Genomic DNA, 25,205 nt, shown 5'->3' on the forward strand with positions numbered 1-25,205 from the left:
CTGACAGCCTTGATGGAAAAACAACCCAGTTCCTTTTTAATAGGCTTTTCGCCTGACCGGATTCCATGCGTGCATGCCCCAGTGATAGTACTGCATGAACCATTCGCAGGGTTCCTTTAAGGATGACTGGATGCAGCCATAAGCAGTTTGACAAGGTTATTTAAGCTGTGCTATATGACCCTCCCATTTCAAAGCAATCGCAATCTTTTAACAGCAAATGTCAGCTCACAGTTAATAGAGTTGGGGTTAGAAGATACCAGTGCAAAGGCGAGAATGGCTGGGCTTGAGGCCAAACCTTTCAAATAAACACATTTCGGGGGGGGGGGGGAGATAAGAATTGAAGGTGAAAGTTTACAGCTTCTCTGAGGCCATGTATTGGGTCTCCCAGGTCCAACACTTTTATCTGTTTGGCCAAGCTGGCTTTCAGTTAATGAAGGCTTGGAGCTGCATGCTCATGCTGGACCCTGAGAATGGAAGGCAGGCATAGTGTTTGCCCTTATTGTACAAATATTGATAATATAAAAAGCTAGGCTGACTGGAGACAGTTATGGACCACAGGTATGAAGTTCACGGCATGTAATGCCTTAAGAGAGAATATAATGAAAATGATATACAGGTGGTACATGACACCGGTCAAGCTTGCGAAAATCTATCATTTGCCCGATAATAAATGTTGGAAATGTAAAGAGACTGAAGGTACATTCTTTCACCTTTGGTGGACATGCCCAAGGATCAAGGCTTTCTGGGAGATGATCTATAATGAAATGAAAAAGGTATTTAAATATACCTTTCTGAAGAAACCAGAGGCCTTTCTGCTGGGCATGGTCGGCCAATTGGTGCTAAAGAAGGACAGAACTTTCTTTATGTATGCTACAACAGCAGCAAGAATACTTATTGCAAAGCATTGGAAGACACAAGATTTACCCACTCTGGAAGAATGGCAGATGAAGGTGATGGACTATATGGAATTGGCGGAAATGACTGGCAGAATCCGAGACCAGGGAGAAGAGTCGGTGGAGGAAGATTGGAAGAAATTCAAAGATTATTTACAGAAGCATTGTAAGATTAATGAATGTTAGAATGATGTTGGAATGAATTCATGTGATTTTAGCAGAAATGTTACAAAGATTTAGAAAAAACAGACTGTTAATTGGTGAAAGGAGGGAAAGTAAATTTATATTAATATCAAGATAAATTTACAGGACAAAAATTTGAAAAGAGGGAAAGGATTTGCTGAAATGGATAACTGACTTAGAATACAAAAAAGGGAGGTGTGAGGAGGTCAGGGAAATAAGCTAATGAAAGAAAACAAATGGGAAGATTTGCTGTATTTTTTTTTATTTATTTTTTTGTTTAATGGATTTTAATTCTTTGTTCTTTCTTTTTGATCTTTCTTTTTTCCTTTTTGTATTTCATCTCTTTTTTGTTTAAAATGATGTTTTTCTTGATTTTTCTTTTTGTACCTTTAAAAACTTTAATAAATATTTTATATATATAAAAAAGATAATATAAAAAGCTTCTCCAACTCGGAGGTGCCTTGCATTCCCTATGACCAATCTGACTTGGCTATTGCAGAAGCAGAAGTGGGACAAATCAGTAAGACAGGACCAAAAGGTGCATCAGAACCATAAGAGAAACTTGAAGGGTCATAGTTCTGCGGTACAGCATCTGCTTTGCATGCAGAATAATAGGTAAAGGAAAAGGTAAAGGGACCCCTGACCATTAGGTCCAGTTGTGACCGACTCTGGGGTTGCAGCACTCATCTCGCTTTATTGGCCGAGGGAGCCGGCGCACAGCTTCCGGGTCATGTGGCCGGCATGACTAAGCTGCTTTTGGTGAACCAGAGCAGCGCACAGAAACACCATTTACCTTCCCGCCAGAGCGGTACCTATTTATCTACTTGCACTTTGATGTGCTTTTGAACTGCTAGGTTGGCAGGAGAAGGGAGCTCACCCTGTTGCGGGGATTCGAACCACCGACCTTCTGATTGGCAAGTCCTAGGCTCTGTGGTTTAACCCACAGCGGCACCTGCATCCCATGCAGAATCATAGAACTGTAGAATTGGGACCCTGAGGTTCAGCTGTCCCATACAGGAATCAAACCTGCAACCTTGGCATTATCAGCACCACACTCTAGCCAACTGAGCTATCCAGGCTTCCCCAGACTCAATCCCCAGCATCTCCAGGAAAGTCTGGCGGCAGAATCTTGTCTGAAACCCTGAAGAGCTGCTGTCAGTGAGTCGGATGGACCAGTCATCTGATGCAGCACAAGGCAGCGTTCTATGCTCCTGCCACCCCGACTTTTGCTGGACCATTCATCCTCTCCCTGAAAGTAAGGTCAGGAATGTTATAGGAACTTATCCATGCTTACCTATCCTCCACATTCATAGAATTGTAGAGTTGCAAAGGACCCTGAGTATCTTCTAGTCCAATCCCCTGCAATGCAGGAATATGCAGCTGTCCCTGATGGGGATTGAACCTGCAACCTTGGCATCCTCATCACCTGCTCTAACCAACCGAGTAGTGTTGTTGTTCTACTCTGGAGCTTTCCCTGCAAAAAAGCACTCTTTACTGCTGAATCGGAGCAAATGGCATTCCATGGAAAACCTGAATTGCCGTTTGTTGTGTTTTAAAGAATGGGTTTTTGCGGTGGGAATTCCAGGGCAAAATTTTAAAAGAGTGCTTGTACTTGGAGCATTAAAGCACAGCCCTGGGCCTGGAAAGAGCGGGGGAAAGGTAAGTATGGATAAGTCCTTATACTGAGTCAAACGATTGGTGCATCCAGTTCACAGGCCCATCTGGCAGAGACCTTCCAGGCAGGGGACATTCCTAGCCCTAGCAGGGATGGAAACCTGGGACATTCAGCATGCTAGACAGGTGGTCCAATGACACCTCCTTCAGCCAATGTCAAGGTGGAGTTGAAGAACTTTTATATGGGGGTGGGTTTACCTTTAAAGGCAAAATGGACAATGTTTTCATTTTTTAACAGAGAAAAGACTTTTGGCACCACTTCACTCTGCCCTTAACAATCCAGAGGCATTTCATTTGTAATGTTCAATGGAATATCTCGTGGGAATGATGCTCTGCCATGATGTAGAGTTGTTACCAAGGGCATTCCTGGGAAGAAGAGATGGCTGACCCCGTTGGCTATGGATTCACAAGTACCAGCTAGTTCACAGGAAACAACCCAGACCCATGATATAGTATCCTAAATCTATTCATAGCCCAGTTTCTGGTTACATTAAAAAGTATATTGTCTGAACTTTCAGGAAGCAGCTCAACATAAGACTTACGACTACTTTTCTGGGAGATATATTTTAAGAGAGTTCACTGCAACGGGGCCTTAAATAAACTTTAAGCAGCTTGTTGGTGATGCATGTAAAACAGTACGAGTCTGGTCACAGCAAGTTCCCAGATTGCAGGACTGAAATGGCTACATCTCACTCTCTTTCCTCTTAGTGGGAATGGGATGTTTGTTTTAAAGTTCTTTTCATATGTTGCTCTCTCTCTTTTTTTTATTGGAAACTTTACGAATGTCACTTAGTGAAGCAACTCTCTGCTGTATGTCCCTGTCAAGATAGCAACAAGAGTAATTAATAATCATAGGCCAAGGCAGACACATTTTACGCAGTTGAGAAAAGGAACAGGGAAAAGGTTACTGAAGGCATTTTCCCATGCGCTTCTCGTCTCCTGCATTCTGTAAACCTTCTCCTCATGTGAGAAAACTCAGATGGGTCATTTCATCCCACAAGGAAATGGGGGTAGGGTTGGAACAAGCAACAATCCTTGTTTATATATAGTCCATTTCCCCTGATGGCGGCACAGAGCTACAGGTTTCTCCATACGGGTGTGAAAGATGGGATAAAAATGATATTTTATGCGACGCTAGAAAATGTGTGTATTGAAAACAAGTGCTGTAAAGAGCAGGAATCTGCTTGCTAATAACGAATATTATTATTATCTTGCAGATTCAGAAATCATTGAGGAGACACTAGACAGCTTTGGCTTCTTGCTTTGGCATTATATCAGGAAGTTTCGCTCAATTTTGTCTTGTGGCCAGAATTTTTCAGAAATTAATTTTCTGATGCCTTTTCCTGAGAGTGTTGTCTCTCACATACAAACACACAGGCTTAAAAACACACACGCAGCACCTCTTTCCCAGGGGAAGGAGATCCCTGGGACCATTAGATATATGCTTCAGAACAAGACCAGACAGAAAGGGAGTCCAAACTGGAAAACAGTACTGTACAAAAGGGCAATTCGTTGAGAATTTAATGATCGTTACACCTGACCCACTGAACACGGGAGCAGCAATATTCTGAGATCTTAACAACTTTGCAACCCTATCAGGCCTGCAGGTTAACTTCTCAAAATCTGAAGCGTTATGCTTCAGTGTACCACTCAAGATCCAAAAAGCACTCACAGAACTCTTTAGACTCAATAGACTCTGCCACAAAAAGCTTAGATACTTAGGAATAATTATAACAAGAAACTTTAACAGACTCTATTTTACTCTCTCATACAGATTAGCAATGGTAAAAGTGATGATCCTACTGAAACTGCTGTTTCTATTCCAATTACTGCCAAATTGGATCCCGCTCAACCAGGTATGAAAGTGGCAGAAAAAATGTAATTCATTTACTCCCCCCCCCTCAAAAGACCCAGACTCCTATACCTCCCCGCAGTGGAAGGAGGCTGGAACATGCCAAGTCTGGAGCCCCATATTCATCAATAGACCAACCTTTTATATTGTTTCATTGGTAACATAAGAGGGAAAATTACTATTACTCAAACTTAATCTAAACACAGCCACAAAGGCTCCTCGTTAGATGCTTAGCTATGTTGAACATTGTCTGTTAACTCTGTTCTATCCTGTTTCCCCTTGTTTTTGTTTAGACCAGTTTGTGAACTAAGAACTTCTACACTGAACACTAATAATAAAGCATGTGTTGTAGATATTACTGCAAATGTACTGCAAATGGCATGAGAAGATTTACACATATCGGTTATAATTCCTGTGATCCTTGTTTATAAAATGCAATGGAAAGTTGTTCCAAGAAGGAGAAGGATATCATACTTGACAGTATTGAAAGCTGCTGAGATGTCAAGGATACTTAACAATGACACCTTTTCCCTGTCTGTCTCCTGACATAGGTTATCATACATGGTGATCAAAGCCGTTTCTGTGCCAAACCCATGCCTAAACCCCAACTGAAATGGATCTAGAAAAGCAGTTTCTTCCAAAAGTGACTAGATCTGGTCTGCAACCACCTGCTGAAGAATCTTGCCCAAGAAGCAAGGTTGGCTGGTTGTTACTTAGATTTTCCCAATCTAAGGAGGGTTTCTTGAGGATTGGTTTACCACTGCTTCATTCAAGCAGGCAGAGACGACCCCCTCTAGCAAGGAGGCATTGATCACCTCCCTGCCCTAGTCAGTTGTTCCCTCCCTTCTAGTTTTTATCAGCCAAGGGGCAAGGGTTCAGAGGGGCAAGGGTTCAGAGTGCAAGTGGTCACCCTAAACAAGCCAAGCACCTTGTCCACATTTTCAAGCCTTGCTAACTGAAACTCATCCAACATAACAGGTCTAGGCAGTGCTCTGGGCACCTCTCTGCTGTAACAGGAGAGTCAAGGTCCTGGTGGATGCAAGCAATTTTATCCTCAAAATGTTTTGTAAACAATTCACAGCAAGCTAGCATTGGTTCTACCTTCAGATTAGACTGTCACAGGCCACACACTACCTGGAAAAGCTCTGTTGGACGGCACAATGAGGATGCAATGGAGGCAGCAAAGTATGTTTTCTTTGCTGCCTTCACTGCCACTAGGTAGGCTCAATGATGAACCCTCAATTGCATTCAACTGGAGTTTTCCACCACTCACGTTTGAGCTGTCTCCCAGCTTGTTTTCTCACCCTAATCTCTGGAGTATACTAGGGAGACAAATGGGCTCCACAAAGTAGGAGAGGGGCAGTCGTGTCAACGGCCTGAGCTGTTCAGTTGCTCCAGAGGTCAGGCAGTCATATCAGCTGGAAAATCCCTCAGAGCCATCTGGAAACTGATGGGATCCATCAGCCTCCAAGGGTGGACCATCTTAGTAGGTCCCCTGCCTCTGCAGAGGAGGAAAGGTGCTGAAAGCCTAAATCGGAACAGGAAGTGATCTGACCATGTCAATAGCCCCCACTTTCAGATTACCCTCTTCCAGTCCAGTTGAGTAAACAAAGTCCAGGCTGTGGCCTGCCACAAGCGTAGGCCAATGACAGGTTGGGGCAGCCCCATGGTTGCCATCACAACCATGAATTCCTGAGCCACCTCAGAGCCAGTCACCTTGGCATGGATGTTGAAATCCCCCAGCACCACTGGTCTGGAAGTCTTCAACACCACCTCCGAGACTGGCTCTGTCAGTTCCAGCAGGGAGACTGCTGGGTAGCAAGGCAGGCAATAAACCAGCAGAATCCCTTAATCTGTCCCGGTTGCCCAATGCCAGGAACACACAAATCTTGGCTGAGAAGTGGTTTGCAGATAATATAGAACAGCAACAAGCACAGATTAAGATACAGACCACAGAATACAAAAGGCAGTTATCGGCATTCCAATAATTAACCAGTTTGACTCACTATGGAGAGCCTTACATCAGGTCTCCATAGCAGCAAACGGCATTCAGCTTCACATGTTATCTCTTATCCTTCTGGACTGTGACCAGAAAAAGGGACATGTAATATACTTGTACTAAGATATATATTTATGCCAAAAAAAAAGCATGCTTAGCTACCCTGAAATACTTTTCTAGCTAACATGTCAAATATAATCATATTGCCTAGGGGAGGGGAGAAATAGGCACTGAATAAATAACAGGATAGACAATGCATCTAGTCACCTGCCACAAATGGCCATAATCATAATTTTATTTGTACCCCACCCACCTGACCGGGTTGCCCCTGCCACTCTGGGCAGCTTCCAACAAATATCATAGCATAATAAAACATCAAACATTAAAAAACTTCCCTGTACAGGGCTGCCTTCAGATGTCTTCTAAAAGTTGTATATTGATCTCCTTGACATCTGATGGGAGGGCATTCCACAGGGAGGACACCACTACTAAGAAGGCCCTCTGCCTGGTTCCCTGTAACTTCCCTTCTTGCCAGAAGGCCCTCCAAGCTGAATCTGAGTATGAAATGTTAACGCATTTCCAGTAGCGGTGCCTACGGTGGTGTGGAAGCACACCCTTCCAACAACAGTGTCTCTGCTGCTTACCTAGATGGGAGTTGGGAGTCTCTAATAATGAAGTGAAGGGAGAAGCCCTCATTAGGGGATGGAGTGCTGTTTGTGTAATGCAGGGTTAGCCATTGACCATATTTACTGGAGCTAAGGAGAGTTTTAGTTCAGCAGTATCAAGAAGGCCAAAGTTTCTCTGCAATGGCATTCCATTGGAATTGGATTGAATTCCAAAGCCATTGGATTGGGATGGATGTATTTTTTTAAATAACAATTTTGGAAGCCACATTACCAGTGGAGTCTCCTATGCCCCCCCCCCTTCCTTAACTATTTTCTGACATGTTTTAATATGATTTGGAATGCATTCAATGACAGAATCGCTACTTTCTGTTCTTCAGATGTCTGGGAGAGCCTTCAAAACTTCTTCCATTCCACACACACACACCATTTTAACCAAGCACATCATCTGGTGCACCAGAAATGGTGGCACATGCACATAATTCAGACCATGTGTTTTGTACAATGTACAGATGCTAGCCTTCAGCTTCTCGCATAAAAAGCTGTGATATTGAGAAATGCCAGCCAAATCTGCTTTTGCAGCATAGGGAAGGAACACTTCAGCCAAATGATGCAATAAAGCTTTCAAATCTAATAAAATAAACACAACTTCCATCTGAAAGCCATGTGGAAACTTAGATACCACAGGTGACATTTGTTTGGCTATGAAAGTGTGAATCCTGAGGTAAATTTGCAGAAAACCCCCTGGAAGAATGCTAATTTATGTGCTGTGCTGGAAAATCTTGGATTGAAACGAAAAACAGATTAAATCTGACTTCAAGCGGAGACATACAAATATTGTAACTTAACTTTTAAAGGGTTGTGTGTGTTAAAGGACTGGCATTTTGGGTTAACTATTTTGTAGTGCATCTTGCTTGCCCTTCACATAACATAATGTCTACCTCACATATCAAAGGTCCGGGTAAGGAGTTGCATCATTAGCATACAATGAAAACTGTATATTGAAAGTATCTCTTTAGAGAGGGAATTCCACAACCAAGGAATTGCCACAGATGCCCTCTCCCAGGCTACCACAACCACATTCTGAGGGTGGTGGAACTACCAAGAGGGCCTCCTTTGCTGAGGAGATCTGCAGAGAAGGAGGTGGTGTTTCAGATATTTGGAGCCTAAGTCACGTAGGGCTTTAAACATCACTGTGAGCACCTTGAATTGAGCCCAATGATGACTAACACACAAGGCAGAGATTGTAGAGTGTTTGGCTCTAAGCCTCCAAACTCCACCACAACAAGTTGCCTCCTTGGAGCTATCCAAGGTCCTGATACTCTGGCTGCCTGGTGCTACTCACAGGTACCCATCATGACACCTGCTGACTCCCAGTTGTGGCCAGGACAGGGTAGTATGTCCCTTTCCCATGGGTTTGGGAGAATGTGATTGCCAACACATAATTATTAGGGTTAGGCAACCAATTCAGCCTAATCCCAAATCAAATCTGATTGAAATCAGTTCTGAATCGGTCCGAATTAAATCAGATCAATCCAAATCAATTGGGACTCATTTGAACAGATATGAAGCTCTAAACCGACAGATAGACTGACTACAAAATGATCCAACATTGCAAAACAGTACCATATAAGGAGAATGCCAGGAAGCGAAGAGGGAGAAGAGGCACTGGATTTTGCTGATTGACAACACTAGCTTGCAATCCACTGCTAGAACCTCACCCATCTGAATGCCTTACCCTATTTTGTAAGTTCTCTCAAAATAGTTTTTTCTTTTCTTTTAATGAACCTGGTAAATTTATTTGAACAGGAGTGATACAATGAGGAGTAATCACTGAGGAGATCCTGTTTTTTGTACACACCAACCTCATTTCAGAATATGGGTACACTTTGAGCAGGGATTCCTCAGGAGATTTCAGATCACTATGAATGTCCATAGAGGTTGGTTAAGATGTCCTGGTGGTAAATCATATTAAGGATACCTGAATGGGCTGTTGGATTGAGTCTGAGAGGGAAATTTGCACTGGCTGCCAGAATGTATCTATCCTTGCTGAATTCAGACTATATTTAATAGAGTGCCTCTCTGTTTATGGCAGGGGTAATTGGAATATGCTGTCCCACTGGTAATGTGTCTACATGCCTTTCATAGATTGTTGCAACAACCAATACTACATGCAAAACCTGAGCAAAACACAGGATTCATTATGGTGGAGAGGTCAACAGGTCAAGTAATTCTTCACTGTTTAGAGCTTACGGCAAGGTTTTCCAAGGCACAGAGATGAATAATGAAGTGAGCAAATAACAAGTTCAGTGGTGTTCACCCTCGGCTCTACCAAGAAACGAGGCCTGAATCACAATGAAAGAATAGCTGCTAATACATGTGTATACTTATTTAACAGAACGTGCATTGCAGCGGGCTATGAAATCTGAAAATATAAAAAACTATATTCACTATTTTTAAAAGTTACATTAACAGGTTGTATTTAATGACGTTGTTCTGTCTGTCAAGGATTTCTGCATGCATAGGGAATTTCCCTTCCCTCTCCTCCCCCCATGCACCCCCCAATCTGTCCTAGGAGTTCTCCCAACCCCCCAAAATTGATTGGAGTGGACAGGAGACAAGGGGTGTTGGATCTCAGCCAATCAAGGGGGAAATTTTGCCAATTGTCCTTGAGCTTGATTCAAATCAGCACTTCCTATTGCATATTTTCTCAATAGCGTGATTTTCTAAGCACATGGCATTATGCAGATAAAGTACAAGTTTTGTACAGAACAGGAAGGAGGATCTTCTAGACTATGAGAATGGATCAGTCTTCCTTCAGTGGAAGAGTCACACTCACACTTAACATTCATCAAAATTGTCATGCCAGACAGATTGACACAGAAGTCAAGAGGGGCAAACATTACAACGCCTGCTTTGTTTTGGCAAAACACTAGGAAATGACATGGCAACAATATGAGATGCTTAATGCATGATGTACCGGCAGATATTCTAATTTTTTCTCTGTGTGGGATGCTACTGATAAATAATGTCCTTGTTCTCCTTTCTGTTGCCCAGCTGCCTATTAAAAATAAGGAAAGAAAGCTGTTTTGATAGGTTCTATTTTCCAGGAGTCATTATTCCCCACCTGCTCCAAATCCTTCACATCCTGTTTCTGTAACTTCCTCACACTTTTACAAAATTCACTCTTCTTCCTGTCCCTTTTGTTCAGAATCTCGAACCTAATATATCACTCCAACATGCATCTCCCCAATAACATGTTATTTCACTGGCTCCCTCTTGTGAAAAATGCATCTATACAGGGCCAGCCTGGCATGTTTTGCCACTTGAGGCAAAATGCTCTGCTAGTGCCACCCACCCCACCATGGGCGTGCTCTGCTGCCACCCCGCCATGGGTGCCCCATGCCCTTGCTATGGGTGCGCCAAGCCCGCACGCCCGCAACAGCAGATGCAGCAGTGGCAGCATGACAGTGGCAGTGGTGTGGCCTGTCTGTGGCAGAAGAGGAGGGGAAAGCAGAGCAGGGTGGTGGTTTGAGGGGCAGAGGAGGGGGAGGACATGGTGAGGCCTACCCATGTAGAAGGAGGAGGTGAACAGCATGCTCCTCAGGTCCAGATCTGCCACCTCACTCTGCTTCATGGGCAGGCCAGCCCTGCATATATCTAAGCGAAATTTTATCTTGACATGTTGTACGCTACTCTGACTGAAAAATGTATTTTTCAAAGTTCCATATATACCCTTTTGTATATATTTGTACTCTTCCCTGTTTCCCCCAATATTATGTCCTGAAACGTCTTATTTTTTTCACTTTTAAGAAGACGTAGCCATAACACTGTCAGAATCCAGCTTTTTTGTTAATGCATTTTTCAGCTCTAAACTGTACCCATTCATCTTACAAACTTTTGGCACGCCAGCGAATGTCTGCTGATGGGGAGCCAGTGCTGAATTTCATCTATTTTCACTGCAATGCTACAGCGATCAGAATTACCCAGACAGCTCTTCTATCTCTGCTAACTGCACACCAAAATGAAAATTTCCCTATTGGTACCATAAAATGCTATGTTCTCTTTCTAAACTCATTAGAACACTAGAAGCTATATTGAACCATTTCATGTATCTCATGAATATATAACTTTCCCTGGAAAATGTCCACTGGTAATATGATGCAATGGTTAAATTAAATGGTTCTCTCGATCATCTCTTTATCATTTACGATCCTCAACATCCTACTCCCTCTCAATGAAAATTCAACCACAATTCATCTGCCAATATCTTCAGATCATGACAATCAATGGAAAGCAGGAGAAGGAAATCCGTTTTCAGTCCGTCTGATTCTCTTCCCCATCAGAATGGACATTTTCCTTGATTCACAGCTCAAATGGACAGCATTTCAATATATTTACTTGGGTTTGCTATGGAGTTTGCATATATCCTCTCCATTTCAGTGTGGAGGCTCCTTCTTGCCTGCCCTTTCATCACCCTTTTGTACTAATAATGTCAAAATAATTAGTTCAGTTAATGGAAAACATTTATATGCTCTGTGAATGCTTTAAAAAAATTATGGCACATTTGTTAAAAAATAAGTAGCAGCTGCAGCACTTTGAATATCTAGGATGCCTTCCTGGGTAAATGGTTTTTCATCATTAATCTTGTAGGGATGAAAGGAAAGATTATTATTTCCATTGTTTCTCAAGCACTTGAAAGACCCGCTTTCTTTCATTCTGTTTTGCATACTAGCAAAGAAAGACAGCCAATGCAGAATCCCACATCTCTTTCCAATCACAATAAAGAAGGCATATTTAACATGTATTAAGCTCAGCATTTGAAAGGTCATACCAGTGTTCTGTGCTATTAAATGTCAGCCTTAGCATATGCAATTGCCTAGCCATTCCAGGCCAAGTTATTTTTCGAATCAGAGCTTTGGGAGGAATTCTATACTCTATGGAAAAACCAGAACAGCTCCATTTGATTTTTTTTTCCTGTTGTGACAATAATGGACAATATTTTCTCTACAAATAGGGGTTTTTTTTCCTGGGTTCTTTGTGGGTTGCAAAATCTTTTTGTTGTTGTTTGGATCCTCAGTGGGCACCAATTTAGTAGCATTTGAGTTTCTATTCATGCCCTGCGCTATTTATAGCTTAACTTGCTTTCAAAATGGTAAATTTAACATAATCATTCTTAGGTGACTAGACAGCTTGTGTCATTTTTTCCATTATTAACATTTTAAAATGTACATAAAAGGAGAAGAAAACTTTCAAGAATTAAATAAAGCATGCTACAGTACGAGCTAGTTTAGTGGGAAAAATATACAACATTTTAGAAGCAGCACTGTGAACTCCAAATAGCGTTTAGCACTGCCTTGACCCTCCGTTTATTGTTCTCTTGTGATGACTTAAAAGCACTGTTCATAGTGGACTGAATGGGATATGCATTCACTAACCACTTTGAGGATTAGGCTTGCTGTCAACTGAATTCTTTGATGAGTTGCTGAGCATATTCTGATCCAGCAGTCATTTGTGGGTAAGGTACAGAAATGCACACATGGGAACAGGAGCTTCATTTTCACTTCAGTGAGGAGAATCCACACAAAGATCCTTTCTTCGTGAAACTGTGCCATTAGGTGAACATGAGAATAACCTGGATGATTCTGATCCAAGGTCCATCTGGTCCAGCATCCAGCTTCTCACTGCAGTGGCCAGGCAGGTGCTCCCAGGAAACCCACAAGCAGGCCTTAAAGGCAATTGTTTTCTTCCATCATCACTCCCAAACAACTGGCACACAGTGGCATGCTGCTGGGGGACGCATTGGTCCCACCATGCCTAATAGTCCCTGAAGAAGTTCATATGCCACCTGTGTTGGTGCAATACCCTTCAGCAAGTTGATTCCCCAAACCGGCACGTGCGTCTTCCCATCCATGCTCCCGCAGAAGTCACATGGCCCACACGTGATCATGGAGCACAAAAGACACGCTTGTTTTCGGGGCCATACTCTCACGGTGCCAAAGAACACGCATTTAGGGTGCTGTAGAAAATTGCGGAAACCAATGTGCTTTTTCAGGGTGAGATCACGGCACCAGCTTGCACGAGATCACAGCGACTTAAATGGCTGCCGTGCTCTCGTGGGGGGAAATGGGATGTCTCAGTTTTTCCGGGACACTTGTGGGGTATGTAGGTGGAAGGACCCTGTTTCTGCAATTCTGTGATTCTCCACACATATAGGGCACACATGGGGGAAGGGGAAGCAGGACAACTCCACTGGCCGCAAACCCCCGCTCCAAATTACACATGCTGCTGTCCCTATCTGTCTGCTCTATGTGCATTCCCTGTATTCACACATATAGCTAACATTTAAATTGGAGGATCGGCCCCCATCCATCTCTTGATGTCAGAATTGTTCATACATTCCTTTTGGGACAGAAATGTTACACACACTCTCTCCCCTTGAATTCCAGTGCTACACGCGAATATGGGGTGTATAAGTGAACTGGATTCATTCATACAGTTAATCTCCCCCATATATAATAAAAATCACTGAGAGCAGGCAAGTTCTACCCCTGCTGTTGAATGTATACAATACTTTTACATCTGAGAGAGAAATCAACTTATAACAACTCAACCTGCTCCACTGCCTAGACTCAGGCCCAGTGTCTTTTGAAAAAGCAATAGCTGCCCACTAAGTACAACATTCAGCTTCATCAGAACATTGCCTGCTTTTGCCATTTCAGGCCACTTCGAAAGTTCAGTCCCTAACAGTAAACAATGGAACACCTGATACTGAGCTAATCTTGTGTTTGACAGCTATTAACGCTGCCCTTTCAAACCATATGCGGGGGGGGGGGGATAGAGAAGTGTGTTGTGCTTCCCTGTTTTGCAAATCTGTTCTAAATCCCATTCTATTAAAGTTGGTTTTCCCTCAACATATTTTCGGGGCTCATCCTGCCATTCACCTTGCAGCAGAACAATTAATAGGTTGAAATGCAAATGTTTGGGCAGCTGTTCAATTGCATCTGAATTTTTTCTTAAGGTGCCAAAACAAACTTCTCCTTTACTTTTCAGCTGTTCTTATCTCAGTCTCCGATCAATCTACATGCAGCACAAGTGTATTCCTCAGTCTATTGTGTACAAAATAGTTTGCAGGTGGCTCCATTTCAAGTACTTCCTCCTCTGAAACCTTTCTACAGTACCCTCAGGTGATTTCATTACACGTTAAAATTTCCCCTTCCTCCAAAGACCTTGTCTCCATGGGCCTCCCCTGTGCTCAGTTTGTCCTCACAACTTGGCGCAGTATCTTAGTGTGTGAGAGAGAACAAGAATCCTAAGATCACCAGGTGAATTTCATGGCTGAGTGGGGACTTCAGCACTAATCTTTGCAGTCCAACACCTTACATTTCAGTCTTCCCCAACCTAGTGCCTTCTAGAGGTTTTGAACTACAACTCCCATCCACCCCAACTAGTGCTGACCGGGAATGATGGGAGTTGTAGTCCAAAACATTGGACTACAGTTTGGCCAAAGCTAATCTGTGCCTACACCACACTTGCTAGACTCAGCAGAGAGACCATCAATAAAGTACATCATGTATCAGCTGAAGAGACAGGGTGGATTTACACAAGGGGGGAGGGAACCACTATAAATAAGTCAGAAATTAAGTTGTTATAACAAAAGAAAAAAAACGCACTATGGAATATCGCATTGTGGGGGTTTTTTGTTCTTCAGCACCATCTGGTGTTGCATGTTTATAACGCATTCAAAACGCTGTTTTGGGACTAATGTAGCTGAGTCCACAGTGCAGCAAAAGAGTGGCAAAGATGGGATTTGGTTAAAGTGAGCCATAACTGTGGCAAACAGAGAGAGGTACTTTTGAAATGGCTTTTCATTTATTTGCAAAGACTGGCTTGTCATATTGCAGCTGAAGTGTGTGATAACCAGAGGCGTTCCTGGGGTCCCCTGAACCCTGACCTCAAGGAGCTGTATCACCATCGCCCCTCCGCCTCGGGGAAAAATCACTTTCCCTTAATAGCCACATTAGAAATTATAGGTTTTATGTGGACCAAGTACTCAAAATATCCTTAGTGAGGGCAAGGCAAGGAGGAAGGAAAAAATAAATAAATGCAAAACTTGTGCTGTGGTGAGAGAAGAACAGGAAGCTTCTCCCATGTTTGATCTTGTCATGAAACACATAGATAGGGGGCCGGTTTCCCCAACCCCTGGGTACATCTCTGGTGATAACAGTATCCAACGAGTGGGAGAAGTTAGGACAGGTGTGCCTTGCAGTGACATAAGTGACGTTCTGGCACTGTTGCAGAAGTGATGGTTAAATGTTCTGTGCTGTTGATGCCCCTACACGGGTGGCGCTGTGGGTTAAACCACAGAGCCTAGGACTTGCCGATCAGAAGGTCGGCGATTCAAATCCCCGTGACGGGGTGAGCTCCTGTTGCTCGGTCCCTGCTCCTGCCAACCTAGCAGTTTGAAAGCACGTCAAAGTGCAAGTAAATAAATAGGTACTGCTCCAGCGGGAAGGTAAACAGCATTTCCGTGCGCTGCTCTGGTTTGCCAGAAGCGGCTTAGTCATGCTGGCCACATGACCCGGAAGCTGTACGCCGGCTCCCTCGGCCAATAAAGCGAGATGAGCGCAGCAACCCCAGAGTCGGCCACGACTGGACCTAATGGTCAGGGGTCCCTTTACCTTTACTATGAAATAGCACCCAGATCCTCTTTGGGGAACTTGAGAATTGCCTTTCTCAAACCACAGCCCAGAAGCAACTGAGCTGCACCACTCCACAAAAGACACAAGAGGGAAATAACTACAGTATCTGTGCTGTAGTTTTATTTTCTAGAATTCCCCAAACCCCATCTAGCTTAGTGGTTCTATTTCAAGACTGTTTTCCTTTGGTAACTCTTGCAAGGGAGAATCTGCACCGCCTGTTTCCTCTGCCCAACCACTTTCTGTCTTATGCAGTAGCCCCAGACTCACAACACATCCCTGGTCATAATTATTGTCATTGACAACAATATCAGTATTAAGTGAATTTGTAAGATGCACTTCTGTTTAAGTTGGTAGCTTCCAGTTTAAAACAATTAAAGCGAATGCAATAAAACTCAATAAAAGTACCATGCAATACTGTGGGTCAGGGATAGTCAATGTGGTGCTGCCTTTATGCTTTGGGCTACATATTTCGTAAGCCCCACCCAGCATGGCCAATGCTCAGAGGTGATAGGAGCCATTGTCCTGCAGCATCTGCAGGGCACAATATTGGCTATCCCTGTTTTAGATGCATCAGTCAGCAGATCTGTCCAGTCTGTAAAATTCAGGGGAAGCCATACACCTGAAACCTGCTATAAAACATGTTGGAATGCTTGGGGACTAGTTCATCAGGGTGAATTAGGTACTGCCATGCCAAACTAATTTGCCCTGAGTAGATTTGCACAGCCGTGTTCTGTAAGCCTTTCATGCGTTTGTGTGAATTTGCTAAAATAGATGAGAGCCAACATTTCATCTGAATGCACAATCCCAGCCAAGGGTGCCAGCTTGAGTAAAATATCGCGGGAGCCCAGCCTTGCATAACTTATCACAAGAAGCAGCACATGCACACCATTCAAATGGCAATGCTCAACAACTTTGGGGGGCCCTGTTGCCGGGTGCTGAAGGGACCTAGGAGACGGCTCCTATGATCCCAGCCAATGTAGGTTTTCCATCCATGTTTGAGACACAGTGTTTCCAGTATTAAGGGCAAATAGGTTTGAGTGACAAATTCAGAAGGATCCTGAGATGGTCGAGTGGACTCCCTGCATGTAAAAAGCTAGCAAATCAAGGTTCTAGCCCAGCCCACTTCCAACAATACTACTTACAGGATTGCGGGTTTGTTTGTTTGTTTGTTTGTTTATCCCCTCAAAGCAAGGAGCATTCAAAAATGTTTCCTCTACCTGCTCTCTGAAGTGGTACAGTCAGGGCCAGATTTAGGTTTGATGAAGCCCTAAGCTACTGAAGGTAATGGGGCCCTTTATATATCCAGCTGTCCTTTGTCAACAACAAATTGTCGCTGTTTTTTGTGTTGAATATATGCTATATGGTAATTTATGGACCTAATAGGTATCTAAAGCCATTTGCACATGCAGAATGTAGGCACCCTATATATAGAAATGAGCAAACCAGTGATATTCCAGGGAGCAGGCTAGCAGGCGGGGCCCATGACTTACATCACAGGAGCCTGCGCAACACAAAACACTGTTGCTGTACGCAGGTTTTATTTTATTTGTTTTTTATATTATATTTCAGAAATGTACATCTAGTTTATTTTCCTTTAATTTGGGGGGGGGGCAAGAGAGTGAGGCCTAAGCTATAGTTTGTTTAGCTTATACGCAAATCCGGCACTGGGTACTGTCCATTCCACAACAGCCTCAGGAGCCAGGACTCTCTTATCTCCTTCTCACCTCCTACTGCTGCATGTGTGGACCAAGCCGTAGAGTAAGAACAAGCAACCCCACTGCCTGCTCCCCCAAAAAACAACGGGACTCGCTTCCCTTGAAAACTGGCCCCAAACTAAACCTTCAGGAGAGCGTCACTTTTGAACTGGGTTTTTATGACTGGAGCTGACACACAGTAGAGTTTTGCTCTGTTTATATTTGACTATGATTTAATTGTCATTTTGTGCAGGTTTTTTGTTTGAAGCGTCTGTAAACCATGTCAAACTTTGGATACCTTTACAGGATAGATGTTTTAAAAAGTAAATTAATACAGCCTACAAAGGCTGCCGCAACTCTGCAAATGGCACGGCTGCTGAAAACCCTTACTGCCAATGGGATTTAAAAGGCCTGTGTATAGGGTGACTGGAAAATTCTAAATGTATTATTATTATTATTATTATTATTATTATTATTATTATTATTATTTTCCTGTACAGTTTAATTACACATTCTCAAGTATATTAGAGTTCAAGCCTATATGTGACCAAGAGCTGTGATCATAGAATCATAGAGCTGGAAGGGACCATGAGGGTCATGTAGTCTAACCCCCTGCAATACAGGAACATTTTGCCCAGTGTGGGATTTGAACCCATGACCCTGAGATTAAGTGTCTCATGCTCTACCATACTCTTATAGTTCCATGTTCATTGTTACATAGTTCAACCGAGTTCAGTTGGGCTAACTCCCAGGAAAGAGTGCGCAGGATTGCAGTCTTTATTTACCTGGAGGTAAGGGCCACTAAAATGTTCCGCTTGAACTTACTTCCAAGGGAAATGCATTGTGGCCGGAAAGTTTTTACGACAGCATAAAAAAATGACACTGTTTTTCCTTTTGGCTTCTAAAGCCTGTGAAATTCAGATCTTCAAACTGAAGAAGCCCAGGACTCTGCCTACACTTCAGTGCACACAGTGGTTAGCAGGTGGCGCTGTGGTCTAAACCACTGAGCCTCTTGGGCTTGCCAGTCGGAAGGTCAGCGGTTCAAATCCCTATGAGAGTGAGTTTCTGTTGCTCTGTTCCAGTTCCTGCCAACCTAGCAATTCAAAAGCACACCAGTGCATGTAGATAAATAGGTAAAGTGGTATCTCAGGTTAAGAACTTAATTCATTCTGGAGGTCCGTTCTTAACCTGAAACTGTTTTTAACCTGAGGTACCATTTTAGCTAATGGGGCCTCCCACTGCTGCCATTGCACGATTTCTGTTCTCATCCTGAAGCAAAGTTCTTAACCCGAGGTAATATTTCTGGGTTAGCAGAGTCTGTAACCTGAAGCACCTGTAACCCGAGGTACTGCTGTACTGCTGTGGCACGAAGGTAAACAGTATTTCCGTGCGCTCTGGTTTCTGTCACGGTGTTCCATTGCACCAGAAGCGGTATAGTCCTGCTGGCCACATGACCCGGAAACCTGTCTGTGGACAAACGCTGGCTCCCTCGGCCTGAAAGCAAGATGAGCGCCGCAACTCCATAGTCGCTCCATAGTGCATGGACTTGGAGTGGGACAGAGACTCAGGTTCCAATCTCCACTCATGGAACTCAGTGGGTGACCTGGGCTTGTCAGCTCAGTTGGTTAGAGTGTGGTGCTGATAATGCCAAGGTTGCAGGTTCAATCCCTGTATAGGACGGTTGCATATTCCTGCACTGCAGCGGGTTGGATGAGAAGATCCTCAGGGTTCCAACTCTACAGTTTTACGGTTCTGTGGTTCTATTTTTAAGCATAACCTACCTCATGGGACTGTTATGAGGATCACCTTGCATGACAACCTCAGCTCCTTGGAGGAAGAGTTGGATACTAGTACAGGAATGCTGTGTAAGGGGATTCCGCAGTCTCTTCAATGGGCTGAACCACACCCTGCATGCAGCAGAATGCCCTTTCCTTGCCTGAAGCGATTGAGGGAAAGGCCTTGTGAAATGGGGAACTTCTGTGCCAGCATGAAATCCTAAATTGCAACAAATGTTGGTTGAAAATGTGACTTGCAGCTGCACAATGCCCAGCGCTGGATTTACTTATCAGCTAAACAAGCTATAGCTTAGGGCCCCACTCTCTTGGGGGCCCCAAAATTTTTAAAAGAAAAATAAACTGGATGTACATTTCCAAAATACAAGATAAAAAACAAATAAAATAAAACCTACATACAGCAACAGTGTTTTGTGTTGTGCAGGCTCCTATTTGTTATGTGCAAATGACTTTAGATACCTATTGGGCCCATAAATTACCATATAGCATATATTCAACACAAAAAACAGCAACAATTTGTTGTTGACAAAGGACAGCTGGACATAAAAAGGGCCCCATTATCTTCAGTAGCTTAGGGCTTCATCAAGCCTAAATCCAGCCCTGACAACCCTTCAACATTTCTCTGATGAATATAGGGACGTCCCATTCCATAATGACAATTTTACTCTTTATACCCTGGACATCTTATTGTTTGGCCCCAGGCACTCTGGGCACCTTCCAACATATATAAAAAACATTTTAAAAATTTAAAAAAACCTTTCCTATACAGGATTGCCTTCACATGGCTCGGGGGTCAGATAACTCTATACCCTCCAACATCTCCAATGAAAACAGGGACATCCTAATGAAAAGTGGGACATTCCAGGATTGAATCAGAAACTGGGATGGCTGCTCTAAATCAGAGTCGTCCCTGGAAAATAGGGACACTTGGATGCCAACACTGGACACTTGTCTTTCGCAGTGAGTCAAACTGACTGTGACACTCTATCTGAGTCCACACAGAAGGCAAAGGATCTTATCTTTGGAATTTAACTTCTGGGCAGATATCCACACCTTATCAAACTGCGGCCCCATTTGCCCTTCTGAGGCCCATTGGAACTTGGCATTCATGTAGCTTATCAACACTTTGGCAACAAGATCTCGTTGTTGTCATCGTGTTCTTCCCAGAGGTGTTTTAAAGGAGGCAGCAGAACTAGCTGTGATTGTTCTGCTTTATATTTATTATATAGCTATGTAATTCCTCACTTTATCAGGCTAAGCCTAAAGCAAAGGTGTAAAGACGTTTGCCATAAAATAAACAAATGAGATGAAACTCATACAATAAAAACATAATTGCCATTCATAAGATTTCCTCCCCTCCCCGCCCCCCGCCCTGGCCTAGTTTTACACGTCAAAATGTACTCAGAATATATACTAGTGTTTTGATTTGGATTGCACTATATGCAAATGTCCTTCAGTCGCGCCTGATTTTGGGTGGAAACTAATGGTCAACGGTTGTGTTCATCCCATTCCGATAAATACCTGCATAGAAGGAATCCCATTGAACTCAATGAGGATTATTCCCAAGTAACTGCGTATAGCATTGTAGTCATAATTTAATGGACTTCAGTGGGTTTTCTTGCAATCTAAACTTACACAGCAGAATCAGAGTTATAACCTAATTTACTTCTGTCTCATGATTTTTATTTTTTCACTATAAAAACCCCATTATATATTTTGGCAGCAATCCTACATACACTTACTATGGAGTAGGGACTGATGAATCTTTCAATTTCCATTTATCTCTGTTTCCCATTTTTCCAGTTTTAATTCAATTCACGAGGTTTCCGCAACAGTTTGTGATTTTACTTTAAAAGAAAAGGTCCTTGTGAAAATTTGTCAGCAGTTCAGTGTGCCATTGATCTCAGTACACACATTTTTGCATGCCATTTCCCCTAATATAATGTACATACAAAAATGCACACTTTCCTGAATATATCCAAAGTTTTATACATTATTTGTAGAACTGCTCTGCAGAATTTGGAGAAGTGTGAAATTCTAAGGATAGCTACATTTCGGTTTCATACTGTTTCTGGACATAAATTAGGTTAGTTCACACTAAACTGCAAACCAAACCAAGTATCTCCCTCTTCCTTCCTATGGAGTATGTCCCATCCACATGAATGGGAGCTATTTATCACTGAATAAATGTGCATCAGGTCTTGTTGGTTGCATAGTTCCTTTGAGAAAAAGGAAAAGTAATTGCATTTAGTTTCCATGTTACTTCAAACATGCTATTAAGGCTGCAGCCTTAAGCATGTTTACCAGTGAGCAAGTGCAACTGAACTCATTGCAACTTGTTTTCAAGTAGGTACATGTAGCATTGAGCTGCAGAAGTTGCAAATCATGTGTCATTAGTGGGCATTACATTTCTGGCACACAAACATAATCAGCTAGCCAAATTTGAACAATGTACAACATTTAGAGGGCTCTACCGTTCCAGAATGGGTCCGAGCAACAGCGAAGCGTTAGGAAAAGAAAGGTTTCTGTGCATCTTTTGCAAGCATGGAAATGCTACAGAAAACTTCGTAGAAAGTTTCAGCCTCTTTTCAGTTGCTGCTGTTGTTTTCCTCCCTCTTAAGCTTCTGCAACAAATGTCTCAGAACATTTACTCCGACTTCCACGAAAATGACTATATCATTATGGGGGGGAGGACATTGCTGGCACGCAGAGCGAGTTAAACTTTAGACTCCTGCTGTGGAGAGCCTCTTATTTGCTTTCACATCTGAAATCCAAGTTAGCAAGAAGAGATGCAAGAGGAAAAGTTCAGAAGAATTACACTGATCCCAAGAAACGATCATGGCACTACTTACCTAAAGATTGGTCTCTGGAGGTGCTTTTTCCTAATTGTAACACAATCAGCCATTTAAATGAAGGTGGGGGAATCTCTTTGGCCTGAAAATAGTTCCAGCGAGAACCTGGGAGCAACCAGGGGACCTGTACTTAGCTACTGTGCTGAAGAGAACACACTGGATTTTTTTTTGGTGCTGGGGAAAGCCTCCCTCCCTCTCTCTGACAGTTGAGCAAAGTGAGGCCATAGAGACCACATAACGTCTGAGCAAGACCAAACCATGCAGGCTGTTAACAACAGCGCTGGAGTCAAGTCGATCGAAGTGGGGAAGTGCCTTGGAATCTTCTCAGGTGCTTGAGAAAAATGCAAAACTTCGCCAGCCAGTTAACTCGGGGAGAAGAAAAAGTGCTACGATTATTCCAGTCATGAGAACACGTCTTACACACACGGGGCAAAGTCTTTGATGCAGAGGCTCCCTTGCACTGTAAAACAAGCTCGTTAGTTCAGAGACTTCACTTCTTCTTTTCCCCTCCTTCTTCTCCTCTTTCTTCAAAATAAAAGTTGTCCAGCTGTTTCAGCAAGCACACACACACACACCCCTTTGCAAGTGCCTTCAGAAAGTTTTTTTCCCTTTCCCTTTTTTTTTTGTGTGCCGTTGTACAGAACTGTATACAAATTAAAGGAGACGAATGGCTCTGGTCTCTGTGCCTGGCTTCTCTTCAAGACGTTGTTGTAATTATTTTACAGTCTGGCTATTATTCACTTTGGCTGATGTGTAGCTGTAACTATGCATATTAAACCACCGCTCATAATTTCTGGCACTTACACAGCCTAACAGCCCACAGTAGGATGCAGAGCTTGCAGCTGCTGGGGGATCATAATGACACAGAATGGAGCAACTATACTTGCATCAGGGAAGGGGCGAAAGGGAAAAACAAACCAGATTTCTTCATCAACAAAACTGAACCCTGCATTTCAGTCTGGCCATGATGTGAAATATGGGGCATGTTAAACATAAGCAGAAGTATGTCAGCATGGAGCAGAATTAATACTACCATAGTTAATCGACTGAGATAATCCATCTATCTATTACAGATTGAGGCACTAGGAAAGATTCCAGACTCTGGAACTTCAAACTTACATTAGTCAATGCCATGAGTAGGCAAACTAAGGCCCGGGGGCCGGATCCAGCCCAATCGCCTTCTAAACTCAGCCTGCGGACGGTGCGGGAATCAGGGTGTTTTTACATAAGTAGGATGTGTGCTTTCATTTAAAATGCATCTCTGGGTTATCGGTGGGGCATAGGAATTTGTTCTTTTTTTTCAAAATATAGTCCGGCCCCCCACAAGGTCTGAGGGACAGTGGAACAGCCCCCTGCTGAAAAGGTTTGCTGACCCCTGGTCAATGCCCAGCCTGGATAGCTCAGTTGGTTAGACCATGATGCTGATAATGCCATGGTTACAGGTTTGATCCCTATCAGGGACAACTGCATATTCCTGAATTGCAGGAAGTTGGACTAGATGATCTTCATATTCCCTTCCAACTCTACATTTCTATGATTGTATCTCCCTGCCCCATCAGCAGCTGGCACGCTTTGACTGTACTGAAGAGAGGGGTCATCATTGCTGAGGCACACCCTGGGCCCCATACAAGGTAGCAACTGCCATTTTTATTCCCCACAGTACCCCAGAGGAATGCCAGACCCTCCAGAGGAATGCCCCTATTTTCCAGGGACAGTCCCAGATTTACAGCTGTCCTGGTTTCTGATTTGATCCTGGAATGTCCTGCTTTTCCTGAGGATGTCCCTGTTTTCATCAGAGAAATGTGGGTATGGAGTTATGCAACCCCTGATCCAAGGAGATAAGTAACTATACAACCTTTAGAAGACATCTGAGGCCAGCCCTGGATAGGGAAGTTTTTTAATGATTTTTTAATTTTTTTATGTTTTTTATATGTGTTGGAAGCCACCCAAAGTGGCTGGGGCAACCCAGTCAGATGGGTGGGGTATAAGAAAAACAACAACAACAACAACAGAATAGGACATCACTATTTTCATCAGAGAAACGTTGGAGGGTATGAAATGCTTTGTCCGGTGTTACAGGGCATTGTGGGAAATGTAAATGGTGCCTCCTGCATGGCAGTGATCAGAGAACTCACTGGCACTGCTGTGGACAATTGCTGTTGTTGCCACAATCAGGACCCTGTGTGCGCAGTGTTTCACTGCCGCAGGAGGAGATTCCCCGCCTAAAAAGCAAACAAACCCTTCCCGCATGGAGTAAACAAACATATCAGAGATCAGTGTTTAGGGCAGCTCTCTCCCTTGTGTGGTAATTTACTGTATGCAGGGACAGTGTTTGTGTGTGTGCTTTACAAAGGGGAGCATTCTAAAATATCTCCCCCATCTCTGATATGGTACAATTCTATCAGCTCATTGCACAAGCTCAGTGTAGATTGGCTCTTCTTATTTCCTCACGTCACTTCCCCCCTCCCAAAAAACCCCCTGAGGCGACAAATTCCCCCACAAGTCCTAAGATGCCTGATGTTGATATTACCTTTACCAAGCTGTGGCCAAGAGCCATTGCTCCCACAGAATAAACATAGGAATAGGGTCTTAGGTCATCTGTGGCAAAACTAGAGAAAATGTGACTACAACCTGCCCAGGGTTAGAAAGTGAGATATGAAAGCTGGGAGCTAAATGGCACCTTAAAACTAGGTTATGGGTGCAACAATGGAATGTCTAGGTGCACTTTTTTAATAACAAGAATACAAAGCTGAAAATGAATGAACTGCAGCTAAAATACTATGTTCCTTTTCACATGGTCTAGTCCTTCCCCTGCCCACCCCCCTAATATTCTTAAGAGGGTCTCTTCTCCAGTCTTCAGAAAGTAGCTGGAGGTGGGGAGGCAGAAAAAAGGCCCTCCTTTCCTTCCACTCTGCAGTTTTAATCTGAAATCATAGGTGC

The 25,205-nt window shown here is 43.2% G+C and overlaps 1 protein-coding gene across 4 annotated transcripts in view; it reads right to left on the bottom strand.

The window, feature by feature from the left end:
• Window positions 1-25,205, bottom strand: part of PDE1A (phosphodiesterase 1A) — a 145,216-nt gene that overhangs the window by 78,772 nt on the left and 41,239 nt on the right. For 2 of the 4 annotated variants that reach the window (XM_083629379.1, XM_083629375.1), the window contains exon 1: window positions 22,266-22,967. The exons of the other annotated variants lie outside the window; for them this stretch is intronic. In XM_083629379.1, the coding sequence (XP_083485505.1) occupies window positions 22,266-22,318 (53 nt within the window). In that variant the 5' untranslated portion in view covers window positions 22,319-22,967. Of the gene's footprint in view, window positions 1-22,265; window positions 22,968-25,205 lie in introns of those variants that run through there. 4 annotated transcript variants of the gene reach the window in all.

The sequence above is a fragment of the Podarcis filfolensis genome, assembly GCF_964270895.1.
Source record: "Podarcis filfolensis genome assembly, chromosome: 1".
Taxonomy (NCBI): Eukaryota; Metazoa; Chordata; class Lepidosauria; order Squamata; family Lacertidae; genus Podarcis; species Podarcis filfolensis.